This window comes from Lepus europaeus, chromosome 11 (genome assembly GCF_033115175.1).
Source record: "Lepus europaeus isolate LE1 chromosome 11, mLepTim1.pri, whole genome shotgun sequence".
Lineage (NCBI taxonomy): Eukaryota > Metazoa > Chordata > Mammalia > Lagomorpha > Leporidae > Lepus > Lepus europaeus.
The window spans coordinates 51,986,993-52,008,163 of record NC_084837.1 but is presented as its reverse complement, the minus strand read 5'-3'; the positions used below and the strand labels follow the sequence as shown (position 1 = coordinate 52,008,163).

The window sequence follows — 21,171 nt, the reverse complement described above, 5'->3', positions numbered from 1 at the left end:
ATGGAACTGGAAAGGAAGTAGAGCAGCAGGACTCAAACCAGCTCCTATATGGACTGCGGGCACTGCAGATGGTGGCCTTTCTCTCCTTTCTCTCTCTCTCTCTCTCTCTCTCTCTCTCTCTCTCTAATAAATATACATAAATTTTAAAAAGAAGAGAAGAGCAGTTTCTTCCTTAACCTCTGCTCCTCTTGAATCCCTAACCTTTTCTGCAAAATCAGAAGACCACAAAACAAGGCTTTGGATAACTAGCCCGGAAAATGCAGGAAGCTGCCAGGTGTGCACTGGCACCAGATCGACATGGAAGAGACCCTCAGATGTTTTCAAAAGCACTAGCACTTTCAGAGTTAGCCAGACACCAGGCTGCTTCCTGACACCCGAAAACACATTAAAAGGGAGGATATTTTATATCCCACTTTTGTGTTTTTTACAGAGAATTTAAAGCTATTAGGGTTTAAAGATAACATAAAGCTATGGTAAGAAAAAGAATGGGAGGGAAAAAACCAGGGCTTCTCTCAATCTAGGCATGCGCCTGAGAAAGTAGCATAGTGGTCCTACAGGCAAAGAACCTGCACATTTCCATTAGAGGTGAGGGAGCAAAGGGGAGTTGCCGCTGTTCCAGACACAGAGTAAACATTACATTTGTTTTCTTTCCTTTCTGTTCGCTTTTCACCTCTCTGTGCCTTCTCTCCTGCAACTTCACATAATGAGCTACTTTGTATGGGGAAATGAGGAGAGGCATTTTGATAAAAAGCATCAGACCACATGGGGGCGGTGCCTCCTTGGACGAGGAGCTGCTGGAAGCCAGAGCCAGGTGGAGGCGAGCAGCAGGGGGCCCGGCACTCAGCTGTGTGCTTCTGTGCTCCTCGAGACAGGGAGGTCTTGAATGAATGTGAAAACAGAAGAGCCCCAGGTTTCTAACCAAGAGTCACAAGAATGAGAACAGTGAAGCAGGCCCGCTGAACACAAGTCAGTCCCCGGCCTCCGAACTGAACCCTCAGCGGCTCTAGGAAGAAGAAAGCATGGAGACTCCCTTGAGGGCTTCCCTGGTGCTCCTGTGTGTGCGGCTGATCTGTGAGTGGGGGGAGCAGGGGGGAGGGGGGCAGGATGTGTGTGTTAGGGAAAGAGGAGGCAGCCCGGGCAACCAAGTCTAGAGGGACCCCAGGACAATGTGGGAACAGACAACAAATAAGGAGCATTCCCAAAACAACCATGCACAACAGTCAGTCCAGTTTCTTACTGTGAAAATCTGTTCCTGCTGAACAGGGTCTGACGGACAACCACCAGTGACCCAGAGCCCCGCGTTCCTGAACGTCAAGGAAGGCCAGGGCTTCACCCTGAACTGCAGCTACACGGATGGTGCCTCAGACTCCTTCCAGTGGTTTAGGCAGGGTCCTGAGGGGGGGCTCATCTCCCTGATACAAATGCTGTCCAACGTGAGAGAAAAGACCAGCGGGAGAGTCACGGCCACGCTCAGCAAGGAGAATCAGCACTTTTCTCTGCACGTCAGGGATTCCCAGCTCCAAGACTCAGCCGTATTCTTCTGTGCAGCGAGTACACAGTGCCCTCCCAGCACCTGCACCCTGTACCTCAACCTCAGGAGGGACCCAGCTACATCTCTTGTCAGAAGAGTTCCAGGGTGCTTGTGAGCGAAAGGAAAGAGCCTCTGGGGGGCTGTTTAACTCCATCATTGGAAGACTATGTGCCGATGCATAATGCTTTCAAGTATATCTAATGTGTTTTGTTTCTCGGTGAGACGTATTCACTTCTGTCATAACTAGTCCGAAAACTTGAGGACGCATATCTGAAGGAGAAAGCACCAGAGAACAAAGGGAGAACACAATGAAAGTCTTGCCTTTGAGCTCTTTTGCAGACTTTCACAAAGATGCAGTACGCACAAAATCTTGAAAGCTATGATCCTTGAAGTCAGTCGTGAAAGAAAATTTATTTTGACATTCCAAAAAAATTGGCTTGGAAGAGCAAGTACCAAACCTGAGAGAAAATTATTCAAAGTTTACGATGGAAGGGTGAAAAGGGAACAAAATGCAATGGAAAAGCTGGTACCTCCTTAAACGGCGATTAAAGCTCATCCAGATAGCAAGAAGAGAAGCCAAAGGGTGTGATCACAGGTTATGAAGAGTGAGGCTTTGGAAAGTGCCCAGGATCGGCACGAGCTCTAAGTTGGTGGGTGGGAGAACCACGAGGCACACTTAGGGATGACGGTGCAGCACTGAAGGAGCAATGAGTGTAGGCACAGACAGTTTAGACCATTGTGTCTCCTATCAACACCTACCAGGGAGCACTCACTGCAGGGGGAGCACTGAATGGCCATGTGGACCAAGAATCCAACCAGAGGATATTGGCCAGCCTTTGTCCTTGTCCACTTCAGTGGACAATAGACCCATGAATACATCAGCCAAGATAAGAGAACCAAAGGTCTTCTATGAGCTCACAAGCATAGATTTGGTTTCACCAAGTGGGATTTGGCTAATTATGTTTGCAAAGATCCAGCCATCAGCAGTAGATAAAACCAAGCATTCTGTGCGGAGCCCCCACTCCAGGACACCAACAAACAACTTGTTGGCAAGTGGATTACATTCTGTCCCCCAGAGGTGCTGGAAATCCATATTTTGGGAATATATTTTCCTTGTGTTCCACAGTGCCACACATAGCGGAATGAACTAAGGGCTCAAAGTGTTGGCTTAATCATTATAGTCATCAAGGGTCTCACCTCTCTACATCAACAGGCTCATTTATAACAAGGAAGAGTGACAACTGGCATGTGACCATGGGCTCTACTGATCCTCCCACACAGAGCATAATCTACCAGCCACTAGCCTGAAAGAATATGAATGAACACTTAACGTCTCAGCTCATGCACCAGCTTAGGGATGGCACCCTGAGGCTGGCGGGCCAGGCTTCAGGATGGTATTGTGCCCCCCAGTAGACAAAATGCACGAAACTGGGAACAGGGTGTAGAAATAGGACCACCTCCCAATCAACTCCCACCTTCAGTGACTCTCTTTATTGCTTCCTGTTCTCACAACTCTTGGTTCTGCTGGACTAGAGATCCTATTTCCATTGTAATGGAGAAGAGAGAGGGACACTTCTACTAGGGAAACAAAATGTGGTTCTTTTTGTTTTGTGTTGTTTTGCTCTTACCAAACCTAAGTTACATATATTCTGGTCATTTGAAGACTCCAGTGTCAATAGACCAGAAGGCCAACAAAGGAGTTACTACTGCATTAGCGAGGGCAATTGATCCTGAGTGTCATGAAAACATGGGAGTTGTTACTACCTAAAAGCCGGGGAAATATGTCTAAAACTTAGGGAACAACTTAGCACTTTCACACCTAAGATTACTCTAAACAGGAAGCTGTAGCAATGATGGCCAGACAAGGGCAGAATAACCACAGGTTAACACCCTCATGGAAGAAAGTCTGGGATACCTCCCTGTGAAAGAAACCTAGACTAGTAGAAATATAAGCCAAAGGTGAGGAGAGTCCAGAATGAGTGACACAGCAGACAGAAGGAAGGAGATAATAAATATGAATTGTAGCCTCAAAATCAGCTATGGCAATTATAGCTTGACTCACTAACTACTATTGTCTTTTTGTTGTGGTGGTTTTAAGATTAGGGATCTGCCCGGGGTTCTAGTCCCGGCTGCTCCTCTTCCAGTCCAGCCCTCTGCCGTGGCCTGGGAAGGCAGTGGAGGATGGCCCAAGTGCTTGGATGCCTGCACCTGCGTGGGAAACCAGGAGGAAAGCACCTGGCTCCTGGCTTCGGATCAGCACAGCGCAGGCTGTAGCGGCCATTTGCGGGGTGAACCAACGGAAGGAAGACCTTTCTCTCTGTTTCTCTCTCACTGTCTAACTCTGCCTGTCCAAAAAAAAAAAAAAAGGGATCTGGGTAGATTTCATTCAGAGAACAAATGATCTGAGCAGGGCAAGGGATGGGCCATCCTGACGATATTGATACCTCTGCCATAGTCATCTCTTCAACTGAGTGCTGCTTGATGAAAATCCCAGCAGCAACTCCAAGGACTATCTTCTGACCACAAAAGCAGTGTTGACAGTGCACAAGGCAAGCCAGAAATGTCACACAGAGCCCCAAAGCAGTTCTCTATCAGCTATGGATACCAAGTTCATGGATTACATCCGTTTCTTCTTGCCTCATGTGGGATAACTCCAAAGGGAATGTTATCTCTTCTACAGTTACCTCATTACATTGAACTTCAACTTCCCTTAGTGTAGCTGGGAATGTTATCTCTTCTACAGTTACCTCATTACATTGAACTTCAACTGCCGTTAGTGTAGCTGGGGATGCTATCTCTTTTACAGTTACCTCATTATATTGAACTTCAATTGCCCTTAGTGTAGCTGGCTTGATGGCAGACACTGTATTGGCTTCCTTGCCTTTCCTGATTCATTTCCAACCACTGTTTCCTAGAGTCACCGGCAATAAACTACTTCCACACAAATCCTTGTATTGGAGTTTTCAGAGTTCCAAAAAGAAGATGCAGGAATTCAAATCCTAAGACAAAGGTAGCAGTGACCCAGAAGAAACTCTGTGTGTATGTTTTCATTACTAACCAACTGGGCTTTGGAGTATGAGGGATTTTAGTAGCTTCATTCATGGCTAGTGCCAACTCTCATGACTTCTTGTTATCTCTCTGGGTAGGGATATTCAGCCACTACCTCTTTTTTACCATAAACCCATGCTTCTCAGACTGTACCACAATGTTGCAAGGCTCTCACTTATACTCCCAGTTTGGGGACTGTCCAAGTCCATTTTCTATTGCTACAATAAAATAATTAGACTAGGTCATTTATAAGGGATGGAAGTTGATCTGACTCACGGTTTCGAGTCTGGGAAGTCCAAGGGCCTAGGACAGGCACCTGCTTGGCATCTAGGGAGGGCTTTCTGGCTGCATCCTGACATGGGGGAGATGGAGCCAGCTCAATAGCTCAGTCTCTGCCTCTTCTCATAAAGCCACTGATGCCATCACAGGGCCCCAGCCTCATGACCTCTTAGACTCTCATCACCTCCCTAAGCCCCCTCCCCCCACCAGCATCCCAAAGGCCATTAACATTTGAATTAGGAGATTAGCTTTACAGCCCAGGCAGGTTCAGAGCACAGCAAGGGCATCCGCTGGTGCAGACTCCAATTCCAGAATTACCCAGCCCCCAGCCCCAATCAGAAATGCAAATTTCTAATGAATCATGGTAGTGTTTTGAGAAAGTTTTTTGTTCACAATATTTTGTCAAAATGAAAGGAGAGTGATGAAAGCAACTCTTAAATATAAACTGAACTAAATTGTTCGAGGGAATTTAGCACTGATAAGAACTTCTGCAAGTTATTTCATAGCATCTTAATTCAAGACAAACTAGGTCTTTTTAAAGTATGCGTGGAAAGCACAAACATAATTAGACATTATGTTGTGCTTCTGCTTATCTCCAAATTAATTAGTGCTCTTTCCAGTCTCCAGGATGTACCTTTTTTTGTTTATTTTGAGATACTGGAAAAATATAAAAAATCAAATACGCTAATATAACAGGTGTATTCTTTTTAAAAATGATTTATTTTATTTATTTGAAAGTCGGAGTTGAGAGAGAGATCTTCCATCTGCTGGTTCACTCCCAGATGGACACATTGGCCGGGGCTGAGTTCGGCTGAAGCCAAGAGCCAGGAGCTTCTTCTGCGTCTCCCACATGAATTAAGGGCTGAAGTACTTGGGCCATCTTCCACTGCTTTCCCAGGCCATCAGCAGGGAACTGGATTGGAAGTGGAGCAGCTGGAACTTGTACTGGATCCTATATGGGATTCTGGTATCACAGACAGCTTTACCTGCTATGCCACCATGCCAGCCCCAACAGGTATATTCTTATCACTTACAACTTCATTATGTTTTCTTTGTCATGTCTTTTTTTAAAAAAAATAGGAAATTAATTGTTCAAAATTTCATTATATTTAATTATTGTTCATTTCTTTATCATTTCTTTTTTTTAATTTGAAAGACAGAGTTATACAGAGAGATGGGAGAAACAGGAAGAGATATCTTCCATCCATTGGTTCACACCCCCAAATGGCCACAATGACCAGGTCTGGACCAGCCTGAAGCTGGGAGCTAGGAGCTTAATCCAGGGCTGCCACTTGAGTGCAGAGGCCCTAGCACTTGGGTCATCTTCTGCTGCTTTCGCAGGCACATTAGTAGGGAGCTGACTCAGAAGAGGAGTGGCAGGACATGAACCAGCACCCACATGGGATGCCAGCATCACAAGCAATGACTAACCCAGCTGTGCCACAATGCCAACCCCTATCATTTTTTTTTAATGAAGAGGAACATAGACAGGGACTGCCACTGTTACAAATGAGACCCTATCAGTTTTGTCTACTAATCCAGATCCCAGTCTTTCCTCCAACATTAGAATTTATCAAAAATTAATTTAGCAGTTATATTTCCCCTTTATTTTCATCTAAGACCAAAAAGAACCCAGAAGCCATTTTTCATTTTCACGTGAGATTATAACCAAAGGTGTCTCTGAACAAGACACCCAAAGTTTTGGAAAACCTTTCTTCGTGAGACATAACCCCCCGCCCACCTGCCACAGCACTTCCTGCTTAGAAGAAGAATCCTCACCAGACACAGAGGAGGAGCCCAGTCTGAGCAGGAGCTTTGCACCCTGCAGGGAGAGCTGTCAGCATGAAACTTGCCAGCCTGCTGTGGGCAGTGGCCATCTCCACCTGTCTTGGTAAGGAATGTGTAGGACTTTATGTGTAATGGTATCTCGTTGGGGACTGTGAAGCAAGAGAGAAGATGAACAGTACAGAAGCTGTGTTACCATTTAAGATTCCAGCTATCAAGAGACAGAAAGTTGCTATATGCTACCTGGGACTTGGACCAAGAACAGGAAAGCAAGGCAGGAATGGGAACCAGTATGTGGGTCTGTTTCTCCTACATGATGATCCCCCAATGGATTCTCTTCTCCCCTCTTTCCCACAGGATCCAGCGTGGCCCAGACTGTCACTCAGACACAGCCAGAAATGTCTGTGCAGGAGGCAGAGACAGCGACCCTGGACTGCACGTATGACACTAGTGACAGCAATTACTATTTGTTTTGGTACAAACAGCCTCCCAGCGGTGAGCTGGCTCTCATTATTCACCAAGAAGCTTACAAGCCACAGAATGCCACACAGAATCGCTTCTCTGTGAACTTCCAGAAAGCATCCAAGTCCTTCAGTCTCAAGATCTCAGACTCGCAGCTGGGGGATGCTGGGATGTATCTCTGTGCGCTACAGGAGCTCACAGTGAGACAGGTGACATAGAGAGTCACACAGAAACCTCAGACTTTGCCCCCACAGTAGTGAGTAGTGGATTGGAGGGAGTGGCAACAGAATCATGGACTTCTCTTGAAATACAAGTTCCTCTTCTCTGACTAGTGTTTCTACACAGACAGACGGATGTCTGCAGGCTTAAACCCTCAATGTAACAGTGATACAAAGGGCAGGCCCAGGGCTTTCCACTTTAACAAAGTACCTTTACAGGCAGGACTGCATTTGACCCTCAGAGTTTTGTACAATACTTGCTATAGGACAGACATCCTATGAATTTTTTCTGTCTTTACAATCTTTACAATTTTCCCTGTGAACTCTTACCTCCAGGAATCTTAAATTTATACTTTGTCAATTGCTGTTTATTCTTTTGATTTTCCATTCATGTCCAAAATTGCATCTCCTAAGAACAAGTGACTATTTTTTAAAAATGTGTGTGTGTGTGTGTGATTAACTTATTTCATTTGCATGGCAGAGACAGACAGAAATAGAGACAGAGCGAGGGCTCACCCACTGGTTTGTACCCCCAAATACTCACAACAGCTGGGGCTGGGCCAGGCTGAAACCAGGAAGGAGCCAGGATCATAATCCAGGTGTCCCATGTAGGTATCAGGAATGCAACTACTAGGGTGATTACCATTAACACCAGGAAGCTGGAGTCAGGAACAGGAGGCGGATATGGAACCCAGGCACTGCAATATGGGATGCAGGCATCCCAACCATCGTCTCATTTACTGGGTCAAACACCCTCCCCAAAGTACCATCTTAGAACACAACAGATATGACATTGGGAGCATCACTAGGTAGGGGATCCACTGGGTCTACCAGGGATTTAAAAATGACCTGTGTCCACGGTACCTATATCAGATGACCAGAAGAATGAAGGAATACTTTAGAATGTCTTTCTAAAGGCCCAGGAAAGGAGCCAGCTCAAGAGCAACACTCTGCAGCTGTAATGCTATCTTCCAGGAAGCTATAGCATTTGTTAACCACTGACTGATACATGGTACTGTGGCCTAAGTTTGGAAACTAAGAAATTGAAGCGGAGTCTTCTCATACCACTCCCTGGAACCAGTTTTCAGAATTCATGTTTTCTTTTCCTTAACTGTAGGCTCTTCTGGACTTACGGTGTCAGTTCCCAGAGAAGCAATTCTTCCACTGGGAATTCAGGAAGAGTTCTACTGAACCTGAAGCTGTAGCTGTCACCAAGGTCACCTTGAAATCCTTCTGCCAGTGATCCACCAGGCAAAGGGGCATCATTTGACTGGGAGGGGCAACTGACCCTGCTGATCCTGCTGCATCAGGTTGTTAGGGCACCATGAGGGCAAGGAGAAAGATGTCTGGAACTGAAGTGCTTCCCAGTCTTCCTGTGCATACTGAAAGAGCAAAGTGGTTCAGAACTGACAGCCTTCATCAAGGAAGATCTGGGTCAATCCACCAGGCCAGTGACGGAAGCCCACTGAGGGGCTTCCCCAAGAGTAGGGAAATCTGGAAAGTGGAGTGGAGTGGGAGGAGATGAGTATCAGTTATAGCCTTAGTGCCAGTTAGAAAAGTGGAGATTGAAGCTCGTGCCAGGCATGCTTCCTATATTGTGTTTTAAAGAAACTAAAGCCACCCACAACCTTAAAGACTCAGTGGCACAGTGGAAACAATATAAGGCAAAGGTGCATCTGAATAGCACAAAGGAAGGGCTATAAAAATCTCTCATGTGCCTTGTTGTCCCGTAAATGCCTGTCTCTGATTTAAGCCATAGCCATGGTGGACAATTCTTGGGGAGCTCAGACTCACTGCAAGTCAATAACATCCATCATTAAACATGTACTTTGTATTTTTTTTTTTTTGCTTTCTATGTCAGGGGCTTCTCCAATGCCTCAGAGTTTCCTTAGCTCCTGGGCAAGCACAGCCCCAGGTGTAGGGGAATCACCACCACTGCTTTTAAATACCACAGGTCAGGAAGACACAGAGGGTAAATGCACTTTCTGCGCAGAAAAATCGATCCCAGGAGCTGCCTCAGTAATGCACTCTTTGACCTGAAGAGGGCACTGCTTGCTCTCATTAATAGCATTTATTTGCAGATCCAGTCTTAGGCTGAAAAATCTGCCATACATACAAGAGGATGAGAACATATGTTCATATGTTCATTTCAGAATCTAACCTTGCATGAGTTTGGAAAACCACGGATGAGCTTCTTGAGTGCCACCCTTGTGATCTGAATATGAGCTGAAAGAATTCATGTCATCAGGAACCCAGGGAACCCAAAATGTTCTGAGATCTGGTCTCCTATCTTTCACAGAAGGGACTGGAAGAGGAAATGAATTTCTAACTCACCTTTTAACAGTAACTTCTGAAGCCAATTAGCTGTCAAATGAAGAAAGAAGCAAGTCCTTCCGAACTGATCATCCAAGAAGGAAAGAATTTTGTTATCTGGCATAATTATTTGAACACTATTAGATACACAGGTACAGGATGAAAAGGATGTAGAATAAACCTGGTGCCTTTGTGGCTGTTCTTGTTCTTGCCAGGACACCGTAGACCCAGGGAGGATTAGCCGGCTTCCTCGGGGCCGAAGCACCAGCTCCACTGGCTCCACTGGCTCCTCGAGTGTCAAGACCACCCAAGCAAGAGACTCAGCCGACAGCCTCAGCATCGCAGAGAACGCATGTTCCCCAGAATGTGCCCACATGCACCAGGCCCCACACCCTGTATCAGGACACCCACTAGGGGTTACTAACAATCCCCATGACCCTGCCAACAAAATAAAACTGTAAATCAATATAATGAATCAAAGAAAACCTTTTTTTAAAAGACTTTAGTTTTTGTTCAGTGTATTTTTAGATAAGGCACTGAGAGCCATGAGAACTGTAAATACAAGGTGTCTGAGTGGTTAGGGCTGGGATCCTCAGTGTTACTCAGTGAAAACCCAAATAAGAGGAGTAGTGGGGCTGGTGTTGTGGTTCTGCAGGTTAAGCCACCAATTGTGAGGCCAGCATCCCATATCTGAGGCTGGCTTGAGTCCTGGCTGCTCTGCTTCTGATCCAGCTTCCTGCTAATGCACCTGGAAAGACGACAGAGAATGTCCCACTTGCTTGGGTCCCTGACACTCATGTGGGAGACCCAGATGGAATTTCTGGCTCCTGGTTTCAACCTGGTCCAGCCCTAGCTGTTGCGGCCATTGAGGGAGTGAACCAACAGATGGAATCTCTCTCTCTCTCTCTCTCTCTCTCTCTCTGTGTGTGTGTGTGTGTATGTGTGTAACTCTGCCTTTCAAATAAATAAAGCAAATAAATGAAATAAAGAGTCCTCCTATCAGAACACGGCAGTAGGCATGTGCTACCCATATACTTCCCCCTGGTTTTTGCTTTTTGTAGTCTAACAGCGACAGAGGGGACAGGTAGCATTGCTATCCCAAGACAGTGGGCTGGAATTTCTCCTGTCTGCCCACTCCCACCCTCATGTTCGTCAGCTTAGAGGCTGTTTCACTTTATTGCCTCTTCAGAGTTCAACAACTTGATGACTATCTGTGGAAGCTGGGAACTGACTGAATGCTGAGTATAAGATACAAAAGTTTGGCTGGCGCCACGGCTCACTAGGCTAATCCTCTGCCTTGCGGCGCCGGCACACCGGGTTCTAGTCCCGGTCGGGGCACCGATCCTGTCCCGGTTGCCCCTCTTCCAGGCCAGCTCTCTGCTGTGGCCAGAGAGTGCAGTGGAGGATGGCCCAAGTGCTTGGGCCCTGCACCCCATGGGAGACCAGGATAAGTACCTGGCTCCTGCCATCAGATCAGCGCGGTGCGCCGGCCGCAGCGCACCTACCGCGGCGGCCATTGGAGGGTGAACCAACGGCAAAAAGGAAGACCTTTCTCTCTGTCTCTCTCTCACTGTCCACTCTGCCTGTCAAAAATAAAAAAATAAAATAAAAAAAGATGCAAAAGTTTGTCTGGGTCCGGAGGACCAGGAAAAGATCCAGGCTGGAAGATGGACCCTCTGGCTTGAGGTCTCCAGTCAGCGTGACAGGCACAGTGAGTCCAGGAAAGAGGCAGAAAAGCTCTACTTCCGAGACCCTCGGTAGTGAACCCAGCGTTCAGCAGGGCTGAGGTGGAGGAGGGAGGCAGTGCAGTCACCTAGAGTTTCCTACGAACTGGAGAGGCGAAAGGACAATTATAAAGTATCAGCACGGTTACCAATCCTGTGCCTTTGTCCAGAAAGCAGTAGGGGTGGCAGAAATCTAATGACGGAATAAAGGAGAGCAAGCGCACTCCGCCACTGAAGCAACTCGGTAAGACGTCCCCTGGAGCCGAGAACATCTACGGCTAAACGTCCCGTTTCTCACGTCTTCCCAGCTGAAATAATAAACAGGACAGGAGGGGAAGGCCAACACGCCATGCGGTGCAGCAGCTTCGCATCGAATCTTCGGCTCTGTTTTACAGGGGAGAAAAGTCTATACAAAAGTTTGTGTAAACACTTTAGGGACCGCAGCGATGGTCCTGTCTAGAATTCGCTGACCTGACTTCCAGAGGCGAGAAAATTGATGCAAACGAGAGCAGTGATTCCTTCCCTGTGAGTTCTCGCCTTCGTGCAGCTGCCTCTTCTATCACACGAGGCCTGTCGCTCCTGACCTTTCCTCTCTCTCGGCAGAATGAGTGCACGAAGGAAAATGAGATGCCGGTGAGAAGCTGCCAGACACACCACACAGAATGTTCTCAACTGAATTTTTATGTTGATGGTTCCGATTCTCCTTTCACAAAGTCATTAACAGAAGTGCCCAAAAGCCTTTACAGGAACGCTTGCCACACTACCGCAGAGCTCCGCAGCCCCACGCAGGTATTCTTTACAAGAAGAAACGACGCTTCAGCAAATAACGATGCATTTAGACACCACAGTCTTGATGCCAATTTTCTCAGGACCATCTGAGCGTCGTCACTGACATCATTATTTTTCATCATTTCTTAAAACGATTAAAAGAGTTGTGCAATATTTGTCAAATACTATAACTAATACCTTCATTATCACAACCCAGAGACCACTTTATGATATTGGTGGGGAGAGAGAGAAGTGGGGGAGGAAAAGGAACGCAGAGGAAGAAAGCATACAAAGGACACACAGCCACTCAAATACTTTTGCCACCTGTCTCACTCTCCTCTCCAAATTGTGTCTTTATGAAAACAATGTATCGGGGCAGCCAATTGATTAATATGCTCCTTTGACTGCGCACCTCCCTCACTGGAGTGCCTGATTCTAGTTTCCTGCACATATCTTGGGTGGCAGCAGGTGATGGCTCAAGTACTTGGGTTCCTGCCACTAATGTGAGAGGCCTGGGTTGAGTTACAGGCTCCTGGCTTCATTTTCTTCTTCTTCTTTTTTAAAGATTTATTTATTTATTTGAAAGTCAGAGTTATACAGAGAGGGGAGAGGCAGAGTGTGAGAGAGAGAGAGATCTTCCATCCGATGGTTCACTCCCCAACTGGCCGCAATGGCCGGAGCTGTGCCGATCTGAAGCCAGGAGCCAGGAGCTTCTTCTGGGTCTCCCACGAGAGTGCAGGGGCCCAAGGACTTGGGCCATCTTCTACTGCTTTCCCTCCTGGCTTCATCTTGGCCCAACCTCAAGATCAGGGGATGGAAGATCTCTCTCTTTCTCTCTCTGTAATTTTAACAAATTTCCCATCTCCTTCTCTTCATCTGTATCCCAGAACGAATTACAGTTCTGACAACATAATTTTTTATTACCATATTTCTTAACCTATTGTAAAATTTTTATTTACTTATTTTCATTTTATGAGAGAGAGAGAGAGAGAGAGAGAGAGGAATAAAGAGAGATCTTCCATTTCCGCAAATGGCTGCAACAGCCAGCACTGGACTGAAGCCAGGAACCCAAAGCTCAGTTCAGGTCACTCATGTAGGTTGTCAGGGACCCAAGGACTTGAGCCACCACCTGCTGTCCCCAGGGTGCACATTACAGAAAGCAAGATTGGAAGCCCAGGGGCCAGGACCCAAACAGGTACTCGGATACGGCATGCAGGCGTCTCCAGCAGCAACTTAACCCTTGTGCCAAACACCCACTCCTAACATCCTTTTTATTTAATACTATAGCCAAACTCATGTTCTCTGAAGCAAATGACAAAAAGTTTTGATGGGCTTGTCTAAGTGAGATATGATCAACACCCCACCTGACGAGCCATTTCCTGTTCTGAGCAGTGACACCACGAAGACAGCTGACACCCGCGGTTCAGGTCAGGTCAGGAGGTTTATCACCCTGCAGGAGGCAGCATGGCGCACCCCAGCTCACTGTGGGCTCTCCTGCTCTCCCTCTCCACCTGTCTTGGTAAGGAAAGCACACTTAGGAACTTTCGCTAGAATCAATAGGATTGGGGAGAGGCAAGAAAGATTAACACAACAGGGATCTAAACTCTTGGACCCAGCTACTGAGGGCAAGAAAGCTGATGGATTTTTTTCTGAAGCTGGAATCAAGAGGAAAGAAGGCCAGGTCTGAGAACCAGCTTGTGGGTCTGTCTGTCTGTCTCTCTGATGTGATCATCCAGTGGAGTCCTTTCTCCCCTCTTTCCCACAGGATCCAGCGTGGCCCAGACTGTCACTCAGACACAGCCAGAAATGTCTGTGCAGGAGGCAGAGACAGCGACCCTGGACTGCACGTATGACACTAGTGACAGCAATTACTATTTGTTTTGGTACAAACAGCCTCCCAGCGGTGAGCTGGCTCTCATTATTCACCAAGAAGCTTACAAGCCACAGAATGCCACACAGAATCGCTTCTCTGTGAACTTCCAGAAAGCATCCAAGTCCTTCAGTCTCAAGATCTCAGACTCGCAGCTGGGGGATGCTGGGATGTATCTCTGTGCTTTTGCCTCACTCACAGTGATAGGAGCAACAGAGAGAGGCTTACAAAAACCTCAGACCTCAGTGCCTGTGCAAAGGTCGGCAGAAGTGTTCAGAGTAACAAGAACACTCAGAGGAAATCATTGTGTTTTCTGGAGGGAAAAAAAATCCTGTTCTGGCTGTAGGAACACAGAGAGATGACTACAAGCTGTAAGTCTCCAACTAGTAATAGAATAATAAGTGCAGCAATGGCCAAAGTCCCTTCAGATGTGTTATTTCATTTAACCCTCATGAGCCTGTGTGTTAGAGAGGATGGGGCAGCCATTCTAAGCGTCACTGCAGTCTGGCAGTGTGCACTGCCTGGCCTCAAGCTGTATTCTTCTAGAAACATATCGTAAATTTTCATTTGTTACACTCATTACTATATGTCTGTGTGCACCATGGTCACCTGAGTCAACTTAAGCCAAACTGAATTTCTTACCTTCCTCACAAATCCTTTTTTTCCCACCACAGCCTCACTTAATATCTAGACAAATAATCAAAAATCTGTTCAGGAGTCAACACTGTGGTTAAAATACTGCCTGCAATGCCAGCATCCCATATGGGCACCGATTCGAGTCCCGGCCGACCCATTACTAATCCAGATCCCTTCTAATGGCCTGAGAAAAGCAGTGAAATGTGGCCCAAGTGCTTGGGCCCTGCCACTCACGTGGGAGACCCAGATAAATGGTTCCTGGCATTGATCTGGCCCAGCCCTGGCCCTTACAGTCATTTAGGGAGTGAACTAGTGGATGGAAAATCTCTCTCTCCTCTCTCTCTCTCTCTCTCTCTCTCTCTCTCTGCAACTCTGCCTTTCAAATAAATAACATAATTCTTTTTTTAAAAAAATTTGTTCTTTGTGGGCCAGCACTGCAGCATAGTGGGTAAAGCTGCAGCTTGCAGGGCTACCCACATGTGTGCTGATTTGAGTCCACTTCTGACCCAGCTCCCTGCTATTGTGCATGGGAAAGCAGCAAGGAATGGGCCAAGTGCTTGGGCCCCTGCACCCATGTGGGATACCTGCACGGAGTTTCTGGCTCCTGGCTTCAGATCAGCCCAGCTCTGGCCATTACAGCCATTTGGGGAGTGAACTAGCAGATGAAGAATTTCTCTCTCTCTCTCTCTCTCTCTCTCTCTCTCTGCAACTCTGCCTTTCAAATAAATAAAATAATTCTTTTAAAAAAATCTGTTCTTTCTGGGTTTCCAGATTGGGGAATTTCTCTACCTTCTACTTTCCAGCCTGGGCTATCTAAATATCTTATTTCTATCTAATCATAAAGCAATACAAACATCTACATCATTCTACCTCACTGTTTCCTGACCCATCTATTCTTCCAGACTGCTTGGGTTCACCCTGCATTTCTTTCTTTCTTTTTTTTTTCTTTCTTTTTTTTTTTGCAGGCAGTGTGGACAGTGAGAGAGAGAGAGAGAGAGAGAGAGAGAGAGAGAAAGGTCTTCCTTTGCCATTGGTTCACCCTCCAATGGCCGCCGAGGATGGCGCGCTGCGGCAGGCGCACCACACTGATCCGATGGCAGGAGCCAGGTGCTTCTCCTGGTCTCCCATGGGGTGCAGGGCCCAAGCACTTGGGCCATCCTCCACTGCACTCCCTGGACACAGCAGAGAGCTGGCCTGGAAGAGGGGCAACCGGGACAGGATCGGTGCCCCGACCGGGACTAGAACCCGGTGTGCCGGCGCCGCAAGGCGGAGGATTAGCCTAGTGAGCCGCGGCGCCGGCCTACCCTACATTTCTGAAAGTTACTTATTGGGCCAGCACCGTGGCTCAACAGGCTAATCCTCCGCCTAACAGCGCTGGCACACCGGGTTCAAGTCCCGGTCGGGGCGCCAGATTCTGTCCCGGTTGCCCCTCTTCCAGGCCAGCTCTCTGCTATGGCCTGGGAAGGCAGTGGAGGATGGCCCAAGTCCTTGGGTCCTGCACCCGCATGGGAGACCAGGAGAAGCACCTGGCTCCTGGCTTCGGATCAGTGCGGTGTGCCCGCTGCAGTGTGCCAGCCGTGGCGGCCGGTGAACCAACGGCAAAAGGAAGACCTTTCTCTCTGTCTCTCTCTCTCTCACTGTCCACTCTGCCTGTCAAAAAACAAAAAGTTACTTAATGCATCATTTAACATAAGAAGATGAGAAAAAAAGCACAAACAACTGTCAAATAGGGTTTCATGTGCTGTTGTACTGATCAGTAAACATTTATATTTAAATAAATGTTTAAAATATATATGTAAATATTCTGATGAGGCAGCCTGGGAGGAGGTGACCACACAGAAAAACAAGATCTACAGGTGAGGCCAACAAGCTGCCATGGGGAAGTGGGAAAAACCTGGATCATGAGGATTCCCCCCCCCCTTATTCTCAGGGGAAAAGAGAAATAAAATGGGAAAAACAACAGCAGCATTATTGCTATGTCTCCCCCCACCCGCCCCACCCAGTGCATCTCGCTTACTGCGCAGCTCCTTTGTGCTGCCCACCTGGACGGGCACAGGAGAGGCTGGAAGGACACTCACACAGCTGAACTAGTTAAGCCTGATGTGAACTCTGGTTTCCAATTTTTTTTTTCCTCTGGTGAAAAACTAATATATTCTAAACACTTTCTCACACAAATAAACAGTTCTCCTCTAGCATGAGTTTCCATGGCTGTAAAATTTTACATCTTTGGAATATACCTTAATTTTACTCAATCAATAACTTTTGTGAGTGAGTCTGACAAGAGAATTGTTTCCAAACAATAAAAATGCAATTTTTAAAATACTATTATATAGGGGCCTGTGCTGTGGTGTAGAGGGTCAAGCCGCCGCCTGTGATGTCAGCATCCCATTGGGTGCTGCCCAGCTCCAGCTATTTCGACCATTTAGGGAGTGAACCAGAAGGTGGAAGAACTCTGTCTCTGTTTCTGTCTCTGACTCTCCCTCTCTCTGTGTAATCCTTTTTTTTTTAACTTTTATTTAATGAATATAAATTTCCAAAGTACAGCTTATGGATTACAATGGCTCCCCCCCACCCCCATAACTTCCCTACCACCCGCAACCCTCCCCTTTCCCACTCCCTCTCCCCTTCCATTCACATCAAGATTCATTTTCAATTCTCTTTATATACAGAAGATCAGTTTAGAATATATTAAGTAATTCTGTCTTTCAAATAGCCTTTCAAATAAATAAGTAAATCTTTAAAAAGATAGTATATAGACCTGCACATGAAGAAGAGAAAAACCCAGATCAATGTAACTGGGGCAAAAAGCTGAAAAAATTGTTTGGCTAACAAAATGGAAAAATCCAGGTTATCTGCCTCAGGAAGGACTGCATCCAAATGCTCAGATAATGTCACCAATAGCACGTCTCTCCCCCTTGGCTCTTCTTTGTAACGCCTTTACTCTGCAGCAGGCGCTGGCCAAAGGGATAGCAAACTCACCAGCAGCCTCAGACTCCTGTCGTGCTGTGCTGCGTTGGTTTCCTACTGCTGCTGTACCAGGCTATCACAAGCACAGTGCTTTAAACAACCCTGATGCCCGTTTCCAGGTTCTAGAGGCCAGAGTCTCGATGAATTGAAATCAAGGTTTTGGTAGGACCATATTTCATCTGGAAACTCCCCAGGGAACAGCACCCAAACCCTCGGGCTTTTTCCAGCTTCTGCCATTAGCTCATGGCCCTTTTATATAACGACCCTTGTGATTACACTGAGATCACCCAGGTATTCCGGAATAATCCCCCCATGGCAAGAATCTTGATTTAATCACATCTTCAAGATCCCTTTTGCCGTGTAAGGAAACATGTTCACAAGTTCTGGAGATAGGACATGGACATTGCTATAGACTGAATGTTTGTGTGCCCCTAATCTGTATACAGAAATCCTAACTACTATGAAGAGGTAGGACCTTCAAGGGTGATTGGGTTATGCTGGTGGAACCTTCACGAATGGGATTGTAACAAGGTCTAGGAGAGCTCCCTTGCCCATTCTGTGATGGAAGGTTATGTTTAAGAAGACAGATGTCTGGCCGGCGCCACGGCTCAATAGGCTAATCCTCCGCCTGCGGTGCCAGCACCCTAGGTTCTAGTCCTGGTCGGGGTGCCAGATTCTGTTCCAGTTGCTCCTCTTCCGGTCCAGCTCTCTGCTATGGCCCGGGAAGGCAGTGGAGGATGGCCCAAGTGCTTGGGCCCCTGCATCCGCATGGGAGACCAGGAGAAGCACCTGGCTCCTGGCTTCGAATCAGCAAAGGGCGCCGGCCGCAGCCCACCGGCCGAAGTGGCCATTGGGGGGTGAACCAACGGTAAAGAAAGACCTTTCTCTCTGTCTCTCTCTCTCACTGTCCACTCTGCCTGTCCAAAAAAAAAAAAAAAGAAGAAGAAGAAGAAGAAGGTGGTGACGACGACAGATGTCCACCTATACACAGGAAGAGGACCCTTGTTAGATTCTGACACTGCTGAGTATGCTGGCATCACAGCCTCCAGCGCTGTGAGAAATAAACTGTTGTTACTGAAGCCCTCCAGTACACGGTATTTTTGTTATAGCAGACGACATGCACTAAGGCAGACATCTCTGGGGGACCATTATCTTGCCTATAGTAACTGCCAACCTAGCAACTCCTGCAGAAGGAGTAAGCTTATTTCCCGATAATTTCAGAAAACATCTTGGTACTGATTTTGCTTAGACTAAGTTGTTCAGATGCGGGACATGGGAAAAGGTAGTTCCACAAGGCAAAGCCACAATACTGTTAGAAGAAGAGTAAATAATATGTAGGCAAAATTAACAGATGAGGGGCAGGCATTTGGTGCAGTGATTAATATATGCTTGAGACCCACCTCTGCCCTTGATTCCAACTTCCAGCTAATGTGCTCCTTGGAAGACAGATTATGGCTCAACTAGTTGGGTCTCTATTACCCTCATGGGAGACCAGATTGAGTTCTGAGATCCTGGTTTCTGCCTGATCCAGCCCGACTGTTGTGGACATTTGAGGAGTGAGTCCATGGATGAGATCTCTTTCACTATGTCTCTCTCTCTCTCTCTCTCTCTGCCTTTCAAATAAATGTAAATAAATAGATAAAAACTTAAAAAGAAAACAGATGATCCCAAAACTATTAATCTATTTCAATCTCCTCTTGCCATCAAAGCAGTAATAAGTTCACATGTTAATTTCCATTAAATACTTTTTAAAATTACTCAAATTTGCATTTCAACCTCGAAGCAGGAAGCCACAAGTAAAATTATTTCACAAAAACATAGATCTGATGATCAGATATTCAGCATAGACTGTTACTCAAGATCATTTCAATGTGTTCAGTAGATGAAAGGATGAATAACAAATCTTTATGGTAAACTTGGTTGCACGATGTGTTAAATTCTATGTTTTATAAACTGAAACTGAAGAATAAAAGAAGATACAGATTGATACAACTTGCTATGATTAGCCTGCTGCAACATTCTAACAGTAAAAGTTCAAAGGCAATAAATATAGAGAAATCATGACAGAATCGCACTTTTTTCCAGATTTACTTATTTATCCAAAAATCAGAGTTACAGAGCGATAGAGAGAGACAGAGAGAGATATGTTTCATCTGCTGGTTCACTCCCCAGGTGGCCACAGCAGCCAGGGCTGGTCCAGGCCGAAGCCAGGAGCCAGAAGCTTTATCTGGATCTGGCACATGGATAGCAGGGGCCCAAGTACTTGAGCCATCTTCTTCTGCTTTTCCCAGGCCATTAGCAGGAAGCTGGATTGTAAGCTGAGCAGCTAGGATATGAATCTGTGCCTGTATGGGATTCCAGCATTGCAGGAATCCCCTATTTACCCACTATGTCACAACGTCAGCCCTGACAGAATCATTCTAAATCATATAAACTATTTAGATATAATCTTGATCATGTCTATTGTAGCTGAAACTTTTATTTATCAACCCATGCAGATCCTCACATGCTATGAATGATGGTCCATTTTCACATGTCTTAAAAACAAAAAGACATAAACATGGGAAGAAAGGGAACTGAAAGGCAGTAAGAGCCAAAGAGAAGATTTTATTTTGTTTCAAAATACTCGTTGTTGAGGTAACCAAAAGGGTTTGCTAACAGTCTGAAGAAGTAAGCAGTTCAGAAAACACAAGAAAACAATCAATATTTAATGAAGATAGTTAAAGGAAGAGAGAGCCAAAGGAAAGTTGCTTAAAGATAAAGAATTAAAGCCTAAATAAGTATGACAAGAATGATGAAAGAAAATGAGGATAAACGTTTAAGGAGTCATGAAACACTGGCAAAACCAAGCTAACGGGTACAAAATAAAGTGCCCTAGAAAAATGCATCAAAGCATTATGTCTGATTAGCATTCAGGCATAAGGTAAGAAACATTATGACAGCCCTCAGTGAGTATGTGAGAACTTTTAAGATTTTATGATGATCATGGCGTCACTGTTCAACATATATTAAATGAACCACAAGTTATCCATAACAAGCTCTGAGTATGATTTAGGAAAAGTAGAGTCAAGCACCTTACCATAGAAAAGACTATATTAATTTAAAAAAAAACTTTAAAAAGATAAAAAAAAATTTAAAAAGGAGAGATAATAAACTATGATGTAGAGAAATGACACCAAACTGCATAGAACCCTCGGGCATTGCAATATTCATCATATTTGGGGGTTAAAAAAAACTGAACTCATGTAAAGATGACTCAAGCAATACCAATACTAAACACACACACACACACACACGTATTTTTCTATCCTTTCAGGCCAAATTCTTGCAACTCACTTAATCCCCATTCCTTCCTCTCCTATTAGATATAATCTTGGACATCACAGAAGATTCTGTTCCATAAAACTGTTCCAGGGCTATAAATCAGTCTTCACCTCTACTATTTCATGGAGGAGTCCTACTGATCCAGTACATCACCACTTTCTTTCCTTCAGGGAACTGTGCTTTGCTATGATGCAACAGGCCTACAGGAGGGATAATATAAACAACAATCCTACAGGAGTCCTTGCT

General features: G+C 45.8%; 1 protein-coding gene across 1 annotated transcript in view; it reads left to right on the top strand.

The window, feature by feature from the left end:
• Window positions 1–6,700: 6,700 nt before the first annotated feature.
• The window catches only part of LOC133769997 (T cell receptor alpha chain MC.7.G5-like), a 316,437-nt gene continuing 301,966 nt past the window's right edge, over window positions 6,701–21,171 (top strand). The window contains exons 1-2 of the mRNA XM_062205470.1: window positions 6,701–6,749; window positions 7,001–7,305. Coding sequence (XP_062061454.1) covers window positions 6,701–6,749; window positions 7,001–7,305 — 354 coding nt within the window. The remainder of the gene's footprint in view (window positions 6,750–7,000; window positions 7,306–21,171) is intronic.